Below are 13,575 nucleotides of genomic sequence, written 5' to 3'. Positions count from 1 at the left end.
GCTGGAATCTGGCGAGCTTCAGAATCTTCCTGTCGAATGTGGGCTTAGTCAAAGAGTTCCTGGTGCAAGATAGACATCGATTCCTTCGAGGTCGCGAACGCTGGATCGCAGCCCTTGGGAGCTTCTCAAGGGGCTGCAGTAATGTGGTTCAAATGCAGACACCGGGACTCAGGAATTAGAAGTGATAAACCTGGTAACGTCTGTCGCGATGGTGAAGCTGGCAACTGTTGAGGATGCTGCTTCATTCCCTTTAGATGCTTCTGGAGTGCTCATACCTTAGTAGGTATATCTGAACCTGTGATCGTCGTCACCCTGGTTCCCGGCGTCCGGCTCCTCCAGCCTATACTCCCTCTCGCCCCTCTCCCTCTTCCTATTCTCCCTCATCACCCCAAACAAATACACCGTACAACAGATTCCACACAGCCAGAGCAACCCGAGACTGGTGCCGTATCCTGTCTTGTAGCCAGGCGCCTCCTGAGTAAGGAATATATTACTCGCCACGATGCCGCCCGCATTCCCAAAACTGCAGAAAGACGTCAGCTTCCTTCATCCACGTTGTAAGGAGAGAACAGTGTCAGCTGCTAGGTCCTAGATCAATGCAGAGACTTCAGTTGCTGAAATGACCTCTTCGGCTACTGAAGCCTTCAAGACCTCCAAGTCTAAGACATAGCAGCGACATGTTCCGCCTAGATTCTACTCACCCAATCATCATCGCCGAACTCACGGCTCGCTTGTAATGCCCGCCCATGTTGTTGTTAATCCAGGTGATGGTGATAGGCTGGCAGGTGTAGCCGCCGCAGACGATGAGGAAGATTGCGGCGTATTGCGCGCCGACGGGGATACGGGATTGGTTGAGCAGCATGACGAAGCCGCAGGTCGAGACACAGATGCCGATCATGCAGAAGGCGTAGCGGTGGCGGAAGAAGTCGGTGAGCTGGTGGACAAAGGTGTTAGCAAGTGTTTCGAAGCTGCGGGGACTGCAAGGAGTCTTGGGAACGCCGGTGGCAGCTCGTTCGTGCTTCGGAGAAGCCATCAGTACTTACCCAGGCCACGCAGACACAGACGAATGCTGCCACGACTGGAGAGAGCGTTAGCGGATAAGCTTGGAAGGCTTGGGATTTGGGGAAGCGTACTGAAGATTGGTATGCTGTGGACTTGCGCTTCGATGGGGCTGTAGCCCATTCCTGTCAGTATCGTCGGCGTGAAGAATGAAGTGGCATATCCTGTGTTAACGATTCCGAAGTACATCAGCACACCCAGGTACATCTTCCAATCCGTGAAGATCCTCTTCCTCGCTCTCAAGTCCAAGGTGTTCATTTTCGAGTCCGCGACGTCCGCGCTCAATCTCGCAATCAACAACCTCTTCTCATCGTCCGTCAAGAATTTCGCCGTCTCAGGCCAATCCACGATGAAAAACTTGCCCAGAATCGCGAAAACAGCTGTCAGAGCACCCTCTATGATGAAGCTGCATTGATGTAAGCTCCTTGGTACTTCTGAGCGCAAAGCAGACGGCGAGACGACTTACATCCACCTCCATCCCGCATAGCCCGCCGCGCCATCCATGTGCGCGATGCCGTACGCCATCAACCCGCTGAAGCTCCCAGCCAGAATCGCTCCGGTGAAGAAGATGTTGTACCGCCACTGCAGCTCATATCGGCGGTAGTACATGCTGATCAAATAAGTGCAGCCAGGGAAGAACCCGCTCTCAAATAGCCCAAGCAAGAATCTACAAGCGATCAAGCCCTCCTTGGACTTGACCAGGCCTTGACCGATCGTGACGATGCCCCAGCAGAACATTATACCCGACAACCAAGTGGACGGAGCCATCTTCTTGAGCAGGAGGTTCGAAGGCAACTCGAAGAGGATGTACGGTACAAAGAAGATGAAGAGAGCGATGTTGTAGGAGTTGCCCTCCTCCATGTCGAGGTCGGCGGTCATGCCTTGGATCGAGGCGTTGCCTGCGTTGCAAGGAACGAATCAGAGATGCTCAGGGCTTGATTGTGCACGCTCTCGCTCATAGCAAGCTGCTCAAGTCTCTCGATTTAAGCTCGTACCTATGTTCGTCCTGTCAAGGAATGACAGCAAATATAAGAACCACAACACGGGCACCACCCTGTAATCGAGCTTCCGGAGCAACTTCTTCTCGGCGACGGGATCAATCTCGAATGCCTCTGCTTTCCTGTCATTTGCGCGGACCGTGAGGTCTTCGACGTGCAGCTCTTTGAGCTTGTCGTCCGCGATGTGGGTGTCCATGGCTGGCGATGAGCACGTACAACGTCCGTCGCGGAAGGAGGAACAAAAGATGGTTGTTGAGAGCGCGAGATGCGCCTCATTTAAACATGCCACGAGCTCTCACGAGGCTTGCCAATTTTTGCTTGTTCCGACAAGTCAGGATGCTTGGCTTATAACAGCCGACGCCGGAAGCCATTGAGATCCTGGTCGACTCCACGAACAAGTCCCCGCAATTGAAGAAAGCGCGAATACTGCTCAAGACGAGATCGGCAGTCATGCTTCGGCCGGCATCAGAGACGGCATATCGCGGTTCGCGTGTACCAGCAGATCTGAAAAAGGCTGGGAGTTGTTGTTCTGAGTAAAGCCATATCATCATCCAGCTCCCTCCGCCTTCTTCCTGAGCGCATCAATCTCCGCTTGAAAGGCCGTCATATCCGCCAGAACATCCCGCTCCATCTCCTTGCTAGGAGACGCTACTCCACTCTGCCCACTCCCTGTCCGTTCGGCATCCAGACTCTCCCGCTTCGCGCTCCCTACACCGCGCCTGGGTGGAGGTGCCGGAGGAGCAGCGGCCGAGGGAGTGCTGTTCTCTTTCCGTTGAACGCTGGAGTGGGAGGCAGCTGAAGGTGAGCGGTGCATAGAACTGCCAGCTTTAGAGGCTGTACGGCGGGGTGGCGGAGGCGGCATGATCTTTGTAGATTCAGCAGCAGGCGCGGGTGAGGGCGAGTCTGACGGAGCTTCGGTGCTGGGGTTTGGCGGCTGAGCGGATAGTTTGGTTTTGCGGCTAGGTGGCGGTGGTGGAGGCGCGGCTGCTGCTTTTGGAGTTGGCTCGCTCTCCTTTGGTGCTGGCTGTTGTGCACTGGTGGTATCGTCGTGAGACGAACTCTCCGTAATATTCGATGTACTCCTCGCCCGCGCATGACTTGACGCCGCTTGCCCACCACGTCTTGATGACGGCGGAGGGGGCGGTGGAGCTTTCTTCGCCTGCGCCGGATCTTCTGTACTGGTAGAGACCGGTTCCTGCTGCTGCTCAGAAGAGTCGTCTGAAGCAGGATGCGGCGCCTCCGTAGTCCGTGGACTCATTGGCTCTTGCGGTGGCGGAGGCAGCGGCTTGTTCAAATCGCTCGGCGATCGATGCAGAGGTGGCACGTTCAGGTTCTGGCTTCTCTTCGGACCACCAGATACCGAGTCGTCGAAATCCGCAAAAGACACTGTTTGCGGCCCTCTCGCTTCTGCCGCATTCGCCGTCAAAGGTCGTCCATGATTGTGCTTCGGTGGCGCAGGGGGCGCAAAGTCATCCAATCTAGTTGTCCCACTCATCAAGCCAGAGTTCTCCTCGTCCCCGGCATCATCTGAAGAGTCGGAAGGCGAGTCCATTTGATCGAAGCTCGTCCTCGGCGTCTCGGAGTCCATCTCGTGGTACGGATCGAACAGCGACTGCTGGGAAGCGGATGAGGCGTCCGTGTTGCTACTGCTGTCCTGAAATCGAGGCGCTGGCGCTTGCGATTGTGAGGACGGTGTAGGCGCAGGAGCCGGCGAAGGTGGTTGAGCGGAGCCTAGTAGTATGTTCTTGAACTGGTCCACATTCATTGCCGGCCGTCCAGAGGCACCTCCATTCCTTTCCGCATCCCGCCTCTCCCCTCCTTCCTGCTGCTGCCCCTCGTCCCTGTTCCTTTGTAGCCCAAACGCCGCTTCACTTGTCGCCAGTGTCCGCGCAAAGGGGTTGTACGGCGCACCTCCGCCTCCATTGCTCCCTTGCTCTCTCACATCATTCCCACCCCCGAACCCCAGCTGCGTTGGCGGGGCAAGACTTCCCAAGTTCCTCCTGGTATTCCTTAAAGCATCCTCCAGATCCGAGTCCGCCGTGGTGGTGGAGTCCGATTCTTCAACATCATCTTCACGTGTCCTGGCAGGCGGCGGAGGCGATATGTTGCCAGAAGAGCGTCGTCGAGGGGGTGATTCTGGGGAGTGGGGTGGAGTTTGGATCTTGACAGTCTTCTTCTTCTTCTTCTTTTCTGTGGGTGTGCTGGGGGCAGGTGGAGCTACGGTACATGATCAGCACAGAGGTATACTTGTAGTAACTGCTGACCTACGCGAATCATTGCTGTCGTCGTCTGTCCGAAACGGGTAGCTCTGTTGGTCGGGGAGGCGGGCGCCTTTGGCCTTGCGGAAGGGATTGCCTGACATTGCTGCCGTGTGATGTAGCACGAAGGCGCATTGGAAAGACTACCAACTACTATAGCGACTGTCGAGAGAGAGAGAGAACGTGGGGCTGTATATGTGGTCTCGTTGTCAGCAGGCAGGCAGGTTCCGGCCAGCTCCATACAAATCTCCGAATCGAAGCGCCTTGCGCGTTCTCTTGATCGGCATTGGAGCGGTTTCTGAAGCTTGTTTCGCTTGTATGTGCTTCGATAACGATGTTTACATGATAGTATTGCGCTACTTGAGGGCCAGCAAGGAACACTTCCGTTGTGCAGCAGCCATCCGACTTTGGCTGGTAAGATTGGACAGCCAGCAATGCTCACGTTCACTCCACATACACACCCCATCCCCATGCTGTCCCATACCACCTCGTCGCCAACCGCCTCCCTGCTTCTGTCGGCTGGCTGAATGCCACATCATTCTTGCTCTCGATCCTCTCCCTCTTCGGCGGCTTCATCGGGTCCATCACCTTCCTCAGCTCAGGCGGGAGCGTCGAGTGCTTCCTGACCCTCTCCTCCCCCTCCTCGTCCAGACGGACACGATCGTTCCAGTATTCAATCGCTCTGTCTAGCAGCGTGGCGGCGATGTTCTTCCCTCGATGGGTGGGTGAGGTCCATATGCGAGCGATTCCCAGCTTAGCCACGCGCGCAGTCTTGGATAGCCTGAGAGGTCGCTTCGAGAGTCTTTCTTCCCTTTCCGCTGCAGCTCTTTGCCGTGCTCTGAGTGATTCGAGAGCAGTACTCGCTTTTCCATGCAATCTCTCTTGTGCCTCGTCTGCGGTACCCGTAAGCTCATCCGGAGGCTCCTCCACCCGAAATGCTTCAGATATGACCTCCGCAAGCAGAAACCCAATACACCTCCCGCCCTTGACGTACAAGAGAGCAATCCACTTCGGCCGAAAGCAAACTTCAGGATCGGACTTCTTGGAATCCCATAGTTCATCTTGATCCAACTCCACCGCTCCCAGCTCCCTCTGAACAATCTCCAGCACCGCCTGCGCTCTCCTCTTCCTAGCAGGCCTGTCGTGACAATGCACTGCGCACACCCAACCGTCGCTGTCTGCGCCGCGGTACACGCTGTGTGGGAAGGCTTTTGACACAAAGTCCTTGCCCACGTCGTAGCCTTCGAGGTTTTGCTTGTGGTATTTGGTGTGCAGAGCTCGATCCTCGGAGGATGATGGGACGTACGACATGCCGCATGTCTGGCATTTGATCTGCGTCGGTTGGCCTAGGCTGAGTTGTGTTTGGGATAGCGAAGCTGCGGACGGTTTCGCCTTGGTGGATGGAGGTGTTGCTCTGCTCTTCTTCGACGGCCTTTCATTTGAGGTGAGAGTCGCTAGAGGTTTTCGCTTCCCAAGCACCGAGAAGGCGTTGTTTACAATCGGTTTCGAGGGTTTAGTCGCGGTATCGGTATTCTCCTGCAGCTCCCATGGAAATCCTGGTGGTGATGATGGAGGACTTGATGCGCGTTCCGGCCCGTCCGAGAATATGGCGCCGCCTGGCGGACTGGAAGGTATGGTACTCTCCGACAATGGCAGTGAGTCGGCCATGGTGCTGGTATATGCTATCGTATCATGGTTGTGTCTGTAGATCAACAGAGATGTCGCGACTTTACGCGTTCGAGATCTGTGCCTCGGCTTCCGAGATTTATCCGAAATGCTTACACGAGATGACGCTCGCCGCGAAGAGTCGGAATAGACAACACCAATGGCGCGATGGCGATACAAGTGTACAGCGAGACTGACAAACTCAATCATCACTAAGCCTGACATCAACCTCATCTCAACATGAATGCAATGCATATATAGAGAGCGTAGAGCAGCAGGCAAATACTTCCCACTGCACAGTCCGCATTCCTTTCCCCACCATCTCTCGATCTTTCCTCTTCCTTCAATATGTCCTCTCCACAAGACCAACAACAAGACCAGCATCAGCCGCAACCTCAATCCCAACCACAGCAAAAGTCTTCTTCTCCCAGCATCTGGTCCTCAATCCGCCACTTCCTCTCCAAAAACTTCGTCGCCCACAATGACACCTTCGACCAAAACCCCAAAAACCTCTCCTTCGAGCCGCCGCATCCGCGCTGGAAATCTTGATCCCGCCACTTTCGCTTCCTTCGGACAAGTGATCCAGAACCCGGAGACTCATGCAGGCGAGCCAAAACTGGAGAAAGCGATAGCGAACCAAGGCACCGCGACGAAATGGCTGGGCGTCACGCAGATGCGGAACTGGTATGAGCGGGCGCGGAGCGGGAGAGTGGGTAGTGCGGTGGTGAATATGTTTGTTTGTTCGCCGAGGAGTCTACAAAATGTTGGGGTGGATGAGGGGGGCGAGGGAATGGTGTTCGATGTGCGGATTCTGGAGCGGCATCCTTTTACGCCGCAGACGTTTGTGCCGCTGGGTTTGGGGAGGGAGGATGTAAAGACATGTTATCTGGTGATCGTTGCGCCGACACTGCCGCGTTCGAGGCCGAGTGGCGATGGGAAGAGAGAGCCGCCCTATCCGACTCAGACTCCTACGAAGCCGAAGCGGAGTTTGAAGGATATGTTGTTGGGTGCACGACCGAGTCCGTTCACGAATGAGCAGGTTTCTACCACTACGCCTCCAGATTCTGGGCCTGATGAGATGCACCAGCCCAAAGGCAACGGCCCGCCTGATCTCGACAATATCCAAGCGTTTATTGCACGGGGTGACCAAGCTGTGACCTACGGGCCAGGGACATGGCACGCGCCTATGGTGGTCCTTGGTGAGAAGCCAATCGAATTCGTGGTGGTGCAGTACGCGAACGGCGTTGCGGACGAGGACTGTCAAGAGTTTCCTATCAAGGAGGGTTTGATCAGTGTGGATGTCGGCGGTGAGGCGGGAGAGAAGGTGAAGGCTCGCTTGTAAAATTGATCTGAACGGGATAGCGTCGGCGCTGTGGAGTATTGCATTTGATGCATTTGAAATTGTCGGTATGTACATGATCTCTCAGAGTATGTACGGGCATGGTAAGCTATAGACAGAATCGTTGAATCATCCCGCTTCTACTTCTCTCCAAGGACACCGTCTAAGCTGGCTTCCGACCTCCGCTCTCTGCTGAATGAGGTTCCGCTCACGGACTGCTCTTTTCCACATTTGACTGCTGAGCTGTGCTCGAAAGCCGGGGATAACAGACGAGCAATTGCACAATCAGCTTCACTCGCATCCCCGAGCGAGAGCCGATTATCTCGACCGTATGTGCTGGGAACTGGTGGCGCTCCTCCCAAACCGGCTTGATGGTGAGAATGCAGAACGGGATGCATAGGTCGACGGGTGTTCGGCATTTGTACGGCCAGGAATGCAGTCTCCATGACCCCGCGGATTTTGTGGCCAAGGACACATTCTGTATTCAGTCTTTCTCCTTCACCTCTTCACTCCTGCAAACATCCCGATCAGGCAATAATCGGTCGACCTTCTCCTCCCTCAGCGTCTCGATATCACTCCCGGCCACTCCCATCGTAGCCTCCCGATTCCGTAGAAACCACTGCACCCGATCCTCCTTCGACCCCGAATGCAACGCTTCTTGCCTCGCTTTCCGCAAGTCTTTCGCCGACCGATCATGGATGATATCTCGCTGATCGACGAAGTACTGGCCTTCGTTCTGTGCGCGCGAGTAGTTCGCCGTGGAACCCATGAGTGCTAAAGCCATGACCACGAGTAGGAAGTAGGAGTTTTGCAGATACAGTCCAGTTCGATTCGGGTTGTGTACGCCTTCTGCCGCGGTACCGTTCGCCTTTGCGCGGGCGTGGTAGAAGCGTTCCCAGTCCTCCCATGTAGCGTTCTTCCATATTGGGTCGGATGGGTTGCTGTTCCAGTTCTGACTGAACGGTCCAGCAGGGTCGCTGTCATTCCTTCGAGTAGGTATGGCTGCATTGCCATTCCAGCCGGCGCCAAATCGGTCATATGCACTGCGTTTCGTGGGATCAGATAGGATGTCGTTGGCCGCAACAATCAGACGGTAGCGCTCCATTTTGACCGCATGCGAGACGCTATGATTGTTGCTGTTGCTTGTGGCGCGATCCGGATGATATTGCTTCACCAAATGGTAGAACCTCGACTTGGTATATGCCGCATTGTGTTTCATCTGAAAGATCTGATATGGCGTTGGACACTTCTGACCAGCGGGTGGTGTCGGCCAGGCATGTTGACCTTGTTGCTCGGCATTGCCGTCGTTATGATCGTCAGTCTCCCCTGCTATCGTCGCATATGTTTTCGGTGCATTCTGGCAGTTCTGGCACTGTCGTGTGCCTGCTGTTCGCTTCCTCTTCAATGACGTCGATGATGCTGAGAAGGTTGATGTTTGAAAGCTGGTGTACGTTGCGGCGAAGAGGCTAGGATACTTGATGAGCATGACCGGTCTGGTGTGGGCAACACATCGTCTCTTTCGTGATAATAGTGGTACCGATGCTGAGGTGGTATAGTTGTCAGTACAGTGTAGAGAGCCGGAGACCTGAGGTGGGGCTGAAGGGCGCCGATTGGCGAGCCTTGGCATATATCTGGAGATCGCGCTTGCTTTACGCGACTTCAACTTCGGGTCAAAAACGTCGACTCTTGAGTCACACATCTCAGCTCCTCAGCTTCAGCTTCAAGGGTTGTTACTACGAACATGACCAGAAGTACTTATCTGCTCACCATCGATCACAGTGGCTATGGCCCGCTACGACTGGTCTTCCGGCCAGGTCTACCATGAGCTTATAGTCAGGCAAGAGATGCGCGCTCCACTGCCGTGGGAGCACTGGTGTCAGGGCGCCAAACTGTCGAAACATCGGTCTTCGTATGGTGCGGACTCTCTCCTTAACTCGGCGTTGCGGAAGGCAGTCTGCAACATCCGTCACGTCGACCCTGATACTCTTCGCGCGCTTCCACCTTCGATCGTAGAAATTATATGGAAAGCTGTCAAGCGAGAGTAAGTCAATGCCTGGAATTCCAAGACGGCCGTAGCCACTGACTATCCCGAAAGACACAGGGAGAGCTTTGGGGTCTGGAAGCAGTTCGTCGAAGCAGGCTTTGGGAGTGAATCAACTCCACATTTCGCCAGAATTGGGCGCTTGGATAAGCCACTCGTCGACCACTTCATCACCATGAGAAGTCCTGGATTCGGGTGGCTAGTCGATCTGGAGCTTTCTGTTCTCGACTTCTCGCATCAAGATTTCAAGTCGCTTTCGGTCCTCCACAACCTCGAGAACTTGACAGTGTTCCGCGAGAGCCCGACCGCTGGTTCTGGGATATCTAGCGTCAGCAATCCCTTCAATGATGGCAGCCTCGCTGCGTTAAGCAGCCGGGCAGCTGCTGAAGGCACGCTCACGCGTTTCAGAAGGCTCATAATTTACGATGCGAAAGGAGTCACCGAAAAGTCTTTCGGTATCCTATGCAGCTTTCCGGCTTTGGATTTCTATTGTGTGGTCGGCACAGGCGTGAAACCAAGACGCAACGCTGTTGCAGGCGCTCATGGCTGGATGAGGACTGCCGAGTACGTAGTTGCGACCCTGGTGTGTTTGGAGAGCTTGTCTAATACTGACGAAACAGGACATCGCGCTTCTCCCGTTACATTCAGGAGTACAACCTCAGGTTTCAGTATGACAACCACGGTCACGCTAGTCTTCGCGACATTATCAAGGGTTTTGTGCAGAAACAGCGTTCTGAAGAGCATTGCAACAGTGCTGTCCTCACTTGCGCAATTCGCCCCGGCCAGAGTGAAAATCCCTGCCTTGTCCAGGAGTTAAGCCAGATCAAGGTCTTCGAAAGAGACTGGAATTTCCATGAGGCCGCCTCCCGCGTCTCCGACACGAAGAGGAAAGCACCAGCAGCCGAACTCGACCCGAAGAACGATTCGCTGGCGAAGAGACGCAAGATCAAGGACGGCAAGAGAATCGGGTTCGACCAGATGTTGGACGGCCTCTGAAAGCGCAACGGCCCAATTTCGGCCCTGCAATGCTTCGGACATGCATTTTCGCCTCGAGGAAAAAGCACGACAAAGCGTATTTTCCACGCGAACACATGGCCAAACCGGCAGTCAATACGGCCGTTTGACGCACTGTATCGTCAGTGCGCCAAAATCACATCTATGGAGCATACTTGGGCACCCGGTGGCTTCGGAAGATAATAGATCTTAGCGTTGCGCCACGTCCGATCTATATTATTGCATGCAGCAGTGGAACATTGAGTACCCTTGCCGCTCGTGGGAGTGGGTACTGTTGCACGGAATTCAATAGATCTCAGATATCGTGCCGATGGGCTCGTGCTTCACGTTCGGCCATGTTGCAGGGACCTGTTTGGGAGTGGAACGCGAACAGAAGGAAGCACACGAGATATCGGAGGCATCTAGAACTTCGTGTGCCGGTATGTGTTCAGAGAGCCGTCCGTATCACGTGCGTCCGGACAACATCAAGCGGAGTGAAGCTGACCTGCACTGCTTGTAGTGATTGATCCATACAATCCATACAATCCATACAATCTCCATCTAGGCGTCTAAATGCTCGCTGCTACTGTAGTCCAACGCTTGGTACGGTATGATGACTTTCGCCTTCCACAAGAATACGCCAATTTTCATCCCTCATGCTTCTTCAATCCCTTCGGACCGTAACACCGCAGGAATTTGGATCTTCTCCTCATCTCTGTATATTGTGTATATGCTCTGCCTTTTACATGCATGCGGCGCCGTCGATGCCGATGACCTTGCCGTTGACCCACTCGCCGTCCTGCGAGGCGAGGAAAGCCACGACGCGGGCGATGTCGATGGGCTGGCCGACGCGGTTCATTGGGGACCAGGTAGCGGCGTACTGTGGGATTTGTTAGCATCCTGCATGCTTTCCATCTCAAAATCGAAAGATCTTGAACTCACCTCATCGACCTGGTCGTCGCTGAGCTTGTCACCGTTGGGAATGTACTCGCGGCACACGGCGTGGTACATGTCGGTCTTGATGCCACCGGGGGCCACGCAGTTGACAGTGATCTTCTTGTCACCGCAGTCAATCGCCATGCAGCGCACAAACGTCTCAATGGCGCCCTTAGAGCCAGAGTAGAGCGTATGTCTCGGCACGCCCTTCGCCTGGCCGGTGATGGAGCCCATCAGAATAATGCGGCCACCGACGCTCAAGTACTTGTAGGCCTCGCGAGCCACGAAAAACTGGCCACGGGTGTTGATGCGGAAAACGCGGTCGAACTCCTCCTCGGTAACGTCCTTGAGGTGGCCGAACGACACCACGCCGGAGTTGGAGCAGACAATGTCCAGCTGTCCGAAGTGCTCGACCGCCTTCTCGAACATCTTGGTCGTCTGCTTGACATCGCCCACGTCCGCTTGGATGGCGATTGAGTCAGTGCCCATCGACTTGATCTCCTTGACGAGCTTCTCCGCCGCTTCGGAGGAGTTGGCGTAGTTGACGACGACTTTGGCACCGCGGCGAGCGAGCTCGGTGGCCATGGCGGAGCCGATGCCCCTGCCGGAGCCGGTCACGAGGGCGACCTTGCCATCGAGGCGGGAGGTTTCGACTGCTTGAGCAGGCATCTTTGCTGATTTCTGTGCGGTGAGGGGATTGCTCGGATTGGAAGTGTTTCGAGGACGTGGAAAGGCTAGACAGCAAAGCAATGGGTATCAATGGAGGAAAGCAAAATACGGACTCCCACACCGACCAGCAGAAATCCAATGCACTATATAGGCTGGACCGTCTGCGTGCAGCAGCTCCACCGCCTACCGTCGCTCAACGGCACTGGCACTGAGGGGCGAGAAAAAAGACCTCCTAACCCCAATCCGCTGACTGCAGCGCTCGATTACTCGCCAGAACATTGTCTTCCGGCTCCACTTTTTCCGTCTCTTGTCCCAGGCGCTGGCGAGAAGCCAAACCCGAGGCTGGGACGTGGTGTAGAGCGGTCGCTAGGAGTGTGGTTGGAAGTCAAGCCTTCGGTGTTGAGCAGAAGGCGAAGGCGCGAGATGAACCTACTTTTTTGGTATCGGTTGGTGTGTGCGCACAGGACCCTTGGCGATTGAGGCTGTCGTTTGCGCTATCTTTAGACTTGTGCCTGCATACAATGGATTTCAGCGTCGGAGTTTGGGGTGGGGTTCGCTCTTCACGGCATCGAGCGCAACACGAAGGCGTCTTCTCGCTCTTGTATGGATGGTTCAGGCGTGTCGTTGCGTCACCTCATGGCCGAGAGGATAGCGAAGATATAAGGGACTCGAGATCCGACGGCAAATCGGACGCTCAGCCATTGATAGATGTCCGCAACTCCCAATGCGACATGCAGATGTTGTATGCCTTGAGGCCCATCAAAGCGATCGATGTTGTTGTTCGCTCTTGCGTCGTCATGTGAGTTGCGACATAATCCAATTAACACATGACGATCGAACGACCAAACCTCATCGACGCCCATGTCTTTATCTACAATAAAAGGACAGTTACCGTGTTTTGTTTCGCCCGAGAGTTGTCGTCGAACCATGGAACGTCGGTCGTGTGCAGCAAACGGGAGCAAGACGTTCTTGCGTCTCGTCATATCCAATCTGTCACATGTGAGTTGACGTCCATGTCGTCCATGGGCCTGATACGAACATCCCAAGAAGGCGGACGTCAATTGAGTGGCTCTTCTTGTGTAGGTGCTGAATGTAGCGCTCTGTAGTTGTACCTAACTGTAGAACTACAACTCTCAAACATCTACGCCCTGAAGGACCTAAGCAGCCCATGTTGTTTGCCAGAACTCACAATCCAAAACAACCAAGCGATGGAATCGTCGGACAATGCTTCATCACTCTCCTCACACGTTGCCGCCGTCATTGGCTAAGCAAGCGTCCGGAACTAAGAATATGGAGAGCCGTTGTATAGACGGTACCTCATCAAGCAGTGAACGCCCAAGTTGGATCAAACAGGCAACAAGCAACGGCACCATTCGATCCTTTTCGACAAAAGCGTCACGGAAATTGATCAACAGTGTCCTAAGTAGGGTTGAATCTGATCAGGAGAATCTGGCACCGTCCCCTTCGGTCCGGACAAAATGTCCGATAACCTTGACGACAACCGAACGGGTATACATATTAATTTGGTAGCTCTCTGTAGGATCCGGACGGCAGGTGGAGATGCCGATCAGCTAGTCTGGCGGAGTCGTAGAAGGATTTGTTGGAGATCTTTATAAA

The 13,575-nt window shown here is 54.6% G+C and overlaps 7 protein-coding genes across 7 annotated transcripts; 2 read left to right on the top strand and 5 right to left on the bottom strand.

Annotated features, from left to right (window-relative positions):
* Positions 1–276: 276 nt before the first annotated feature.
* LTR77_003112 (uncharacterized protein) lies at positions 277–2,253 on the bottom strand (the record flags this gene model as incomplete). The annotated part of the gene is made up of 6 exons (XM_064800369.1): positions 277–523; positions 702–934; positions 1,044–1,078; positions 1,134–1,465; positions 1,526–1,958; positions 2,055–2,253. The coding sequence occupies 6 exons, from the start codon at positions 2,251–2,253 to the stop codon at positions 277–279; spliced, it is 1,479 nt and encodes a 492-aa protein (XP_064661708.1).
* A 351-nt stretch (positions 2,254–2,604) lies between these two features.
* Positions 2,605–4,419, bottom strand: LTR77_003111 (uncharacterized protein; the record flags this gene model as incomplete). Its single annotated transcript, XM_064800368.1, has 2 exons — positions 2,605–4,274; positions 4,326–4,419. 2 exons carry the CDS (start codon positions 4,417–4,419, stop codon positions 2,605–2,607), a joined length of 1,764 nt encoding a protein of 587 aa, XP_064661707.1.
* A 252-nt stretch (positions 4,420–4,671) lies between these two features.
* On the bottom strand, positions 4,672–5,983 carry LTR77_003110 (uncharacterized protein; the record flags this gene model as incomplete). The annotated part of the gene is made up of 2 exons (XM_064800367.1): positions 4,672–4,726; positions 4,773–5,983. 2 exons carry the CDS (start codon positions 5,981–5,983, stop codon positions 4,672–4,674), a joined length of 1,266 nt encoding a protein of 421 aa, XP_064661706.1.
* A 478-nt stretch (positions 5,984–6,461) lies between these two features.
* LTR77_003109 (uncharacterized protein) lies at positions 6,462–7,322 on the top strand (the record flags this gene model as incomplete). The annotated part of the gene is made up of 1 exon (XM_064800366.1): positions 6,462–7,322. One exon carries the CDS (start codon positions 6,462–6,464, stop codon positions 7,320–7,322), a length of 861 nt encoding a protein of 286 aa, XP_064661705.1.
* Positions 7,323–7,803: 481 nt separating this feature from the next.
* JID1 (J domain-containing protein 1) lies at positions 7,804–8,805 on the bottom strand (the record flags this gene model as incomplete). The annotated part of the gene is made up of 1 exon (XM_064800365.1): positions 7,804–8,805. The coding sequence occupies one exon, from the start codon at positions 8,803–8,805 to the stop codon at positions 7,804–7,806; it is 1,002 nt and encodes a 333-aa protein (XP_064661704.1).
* A 298-nt stretch (positions 8,806–9,103) lies between these two features.
* On the top strand, positions 9,104–10,356 carry LTR77_003107 (uncharacterized protein; the record flags this gene model as incomplete). The annotated part of the gene is made up of 3 exons (XM_064800364.1): positions 9,104–9,360; positions 9,421–9,924; positions 9,981–10,356. The coding sequence occupies 3 exons, from the start codon at positions 9,104–9,106 to the stop codon at positions 10,354–10,356; spliced, it is 1,137 nt and encodes a 378-aa protein (XP_064661703.1).
* Positions 10,357–11,095: 739 nt separating this feature from the next.
* LTR77_003106 (uncharacterized protein) lies at positions 11,096–11,958 on the bottom strand (the record flags this gene model as incomplete). The annotated part of the gene is made up of 2 exons (XM_064800363.1): positions 11,096–11,233; positions 11,296–11,958. 2 exons carry the CDS (start codon positions 11,956–11,958, stop codon positions 11,096–11,098), a joined length of 801 nt encoding a protein of 266 aa, XP_064661702.1.
* Positions 11,959–13,575: the final 1,617 nt, after the last annotated feature.

The sequence above is a fragment of the Saxophila tyrrhenica genome (genome assembly GCF_035928015.1).
Source record: "Saxophila tyrrhenica strain CCFEE 5935 chromosome Unknown scaffold_4, whole genome shotgun sequence".
In the NCBI taxonomy this organism is placed as follows: Eukaryota; Fungi; Ascomycota; class Dothideomycetes; order Mycosphaerellales; family Extremaceae; genus Saxophila; species Saxophila tyrrhenica.
Note: the sequence above shows the minus strand (reverse complement) of the source record. Positions and strands in the feature narration are given on the sequence as shown.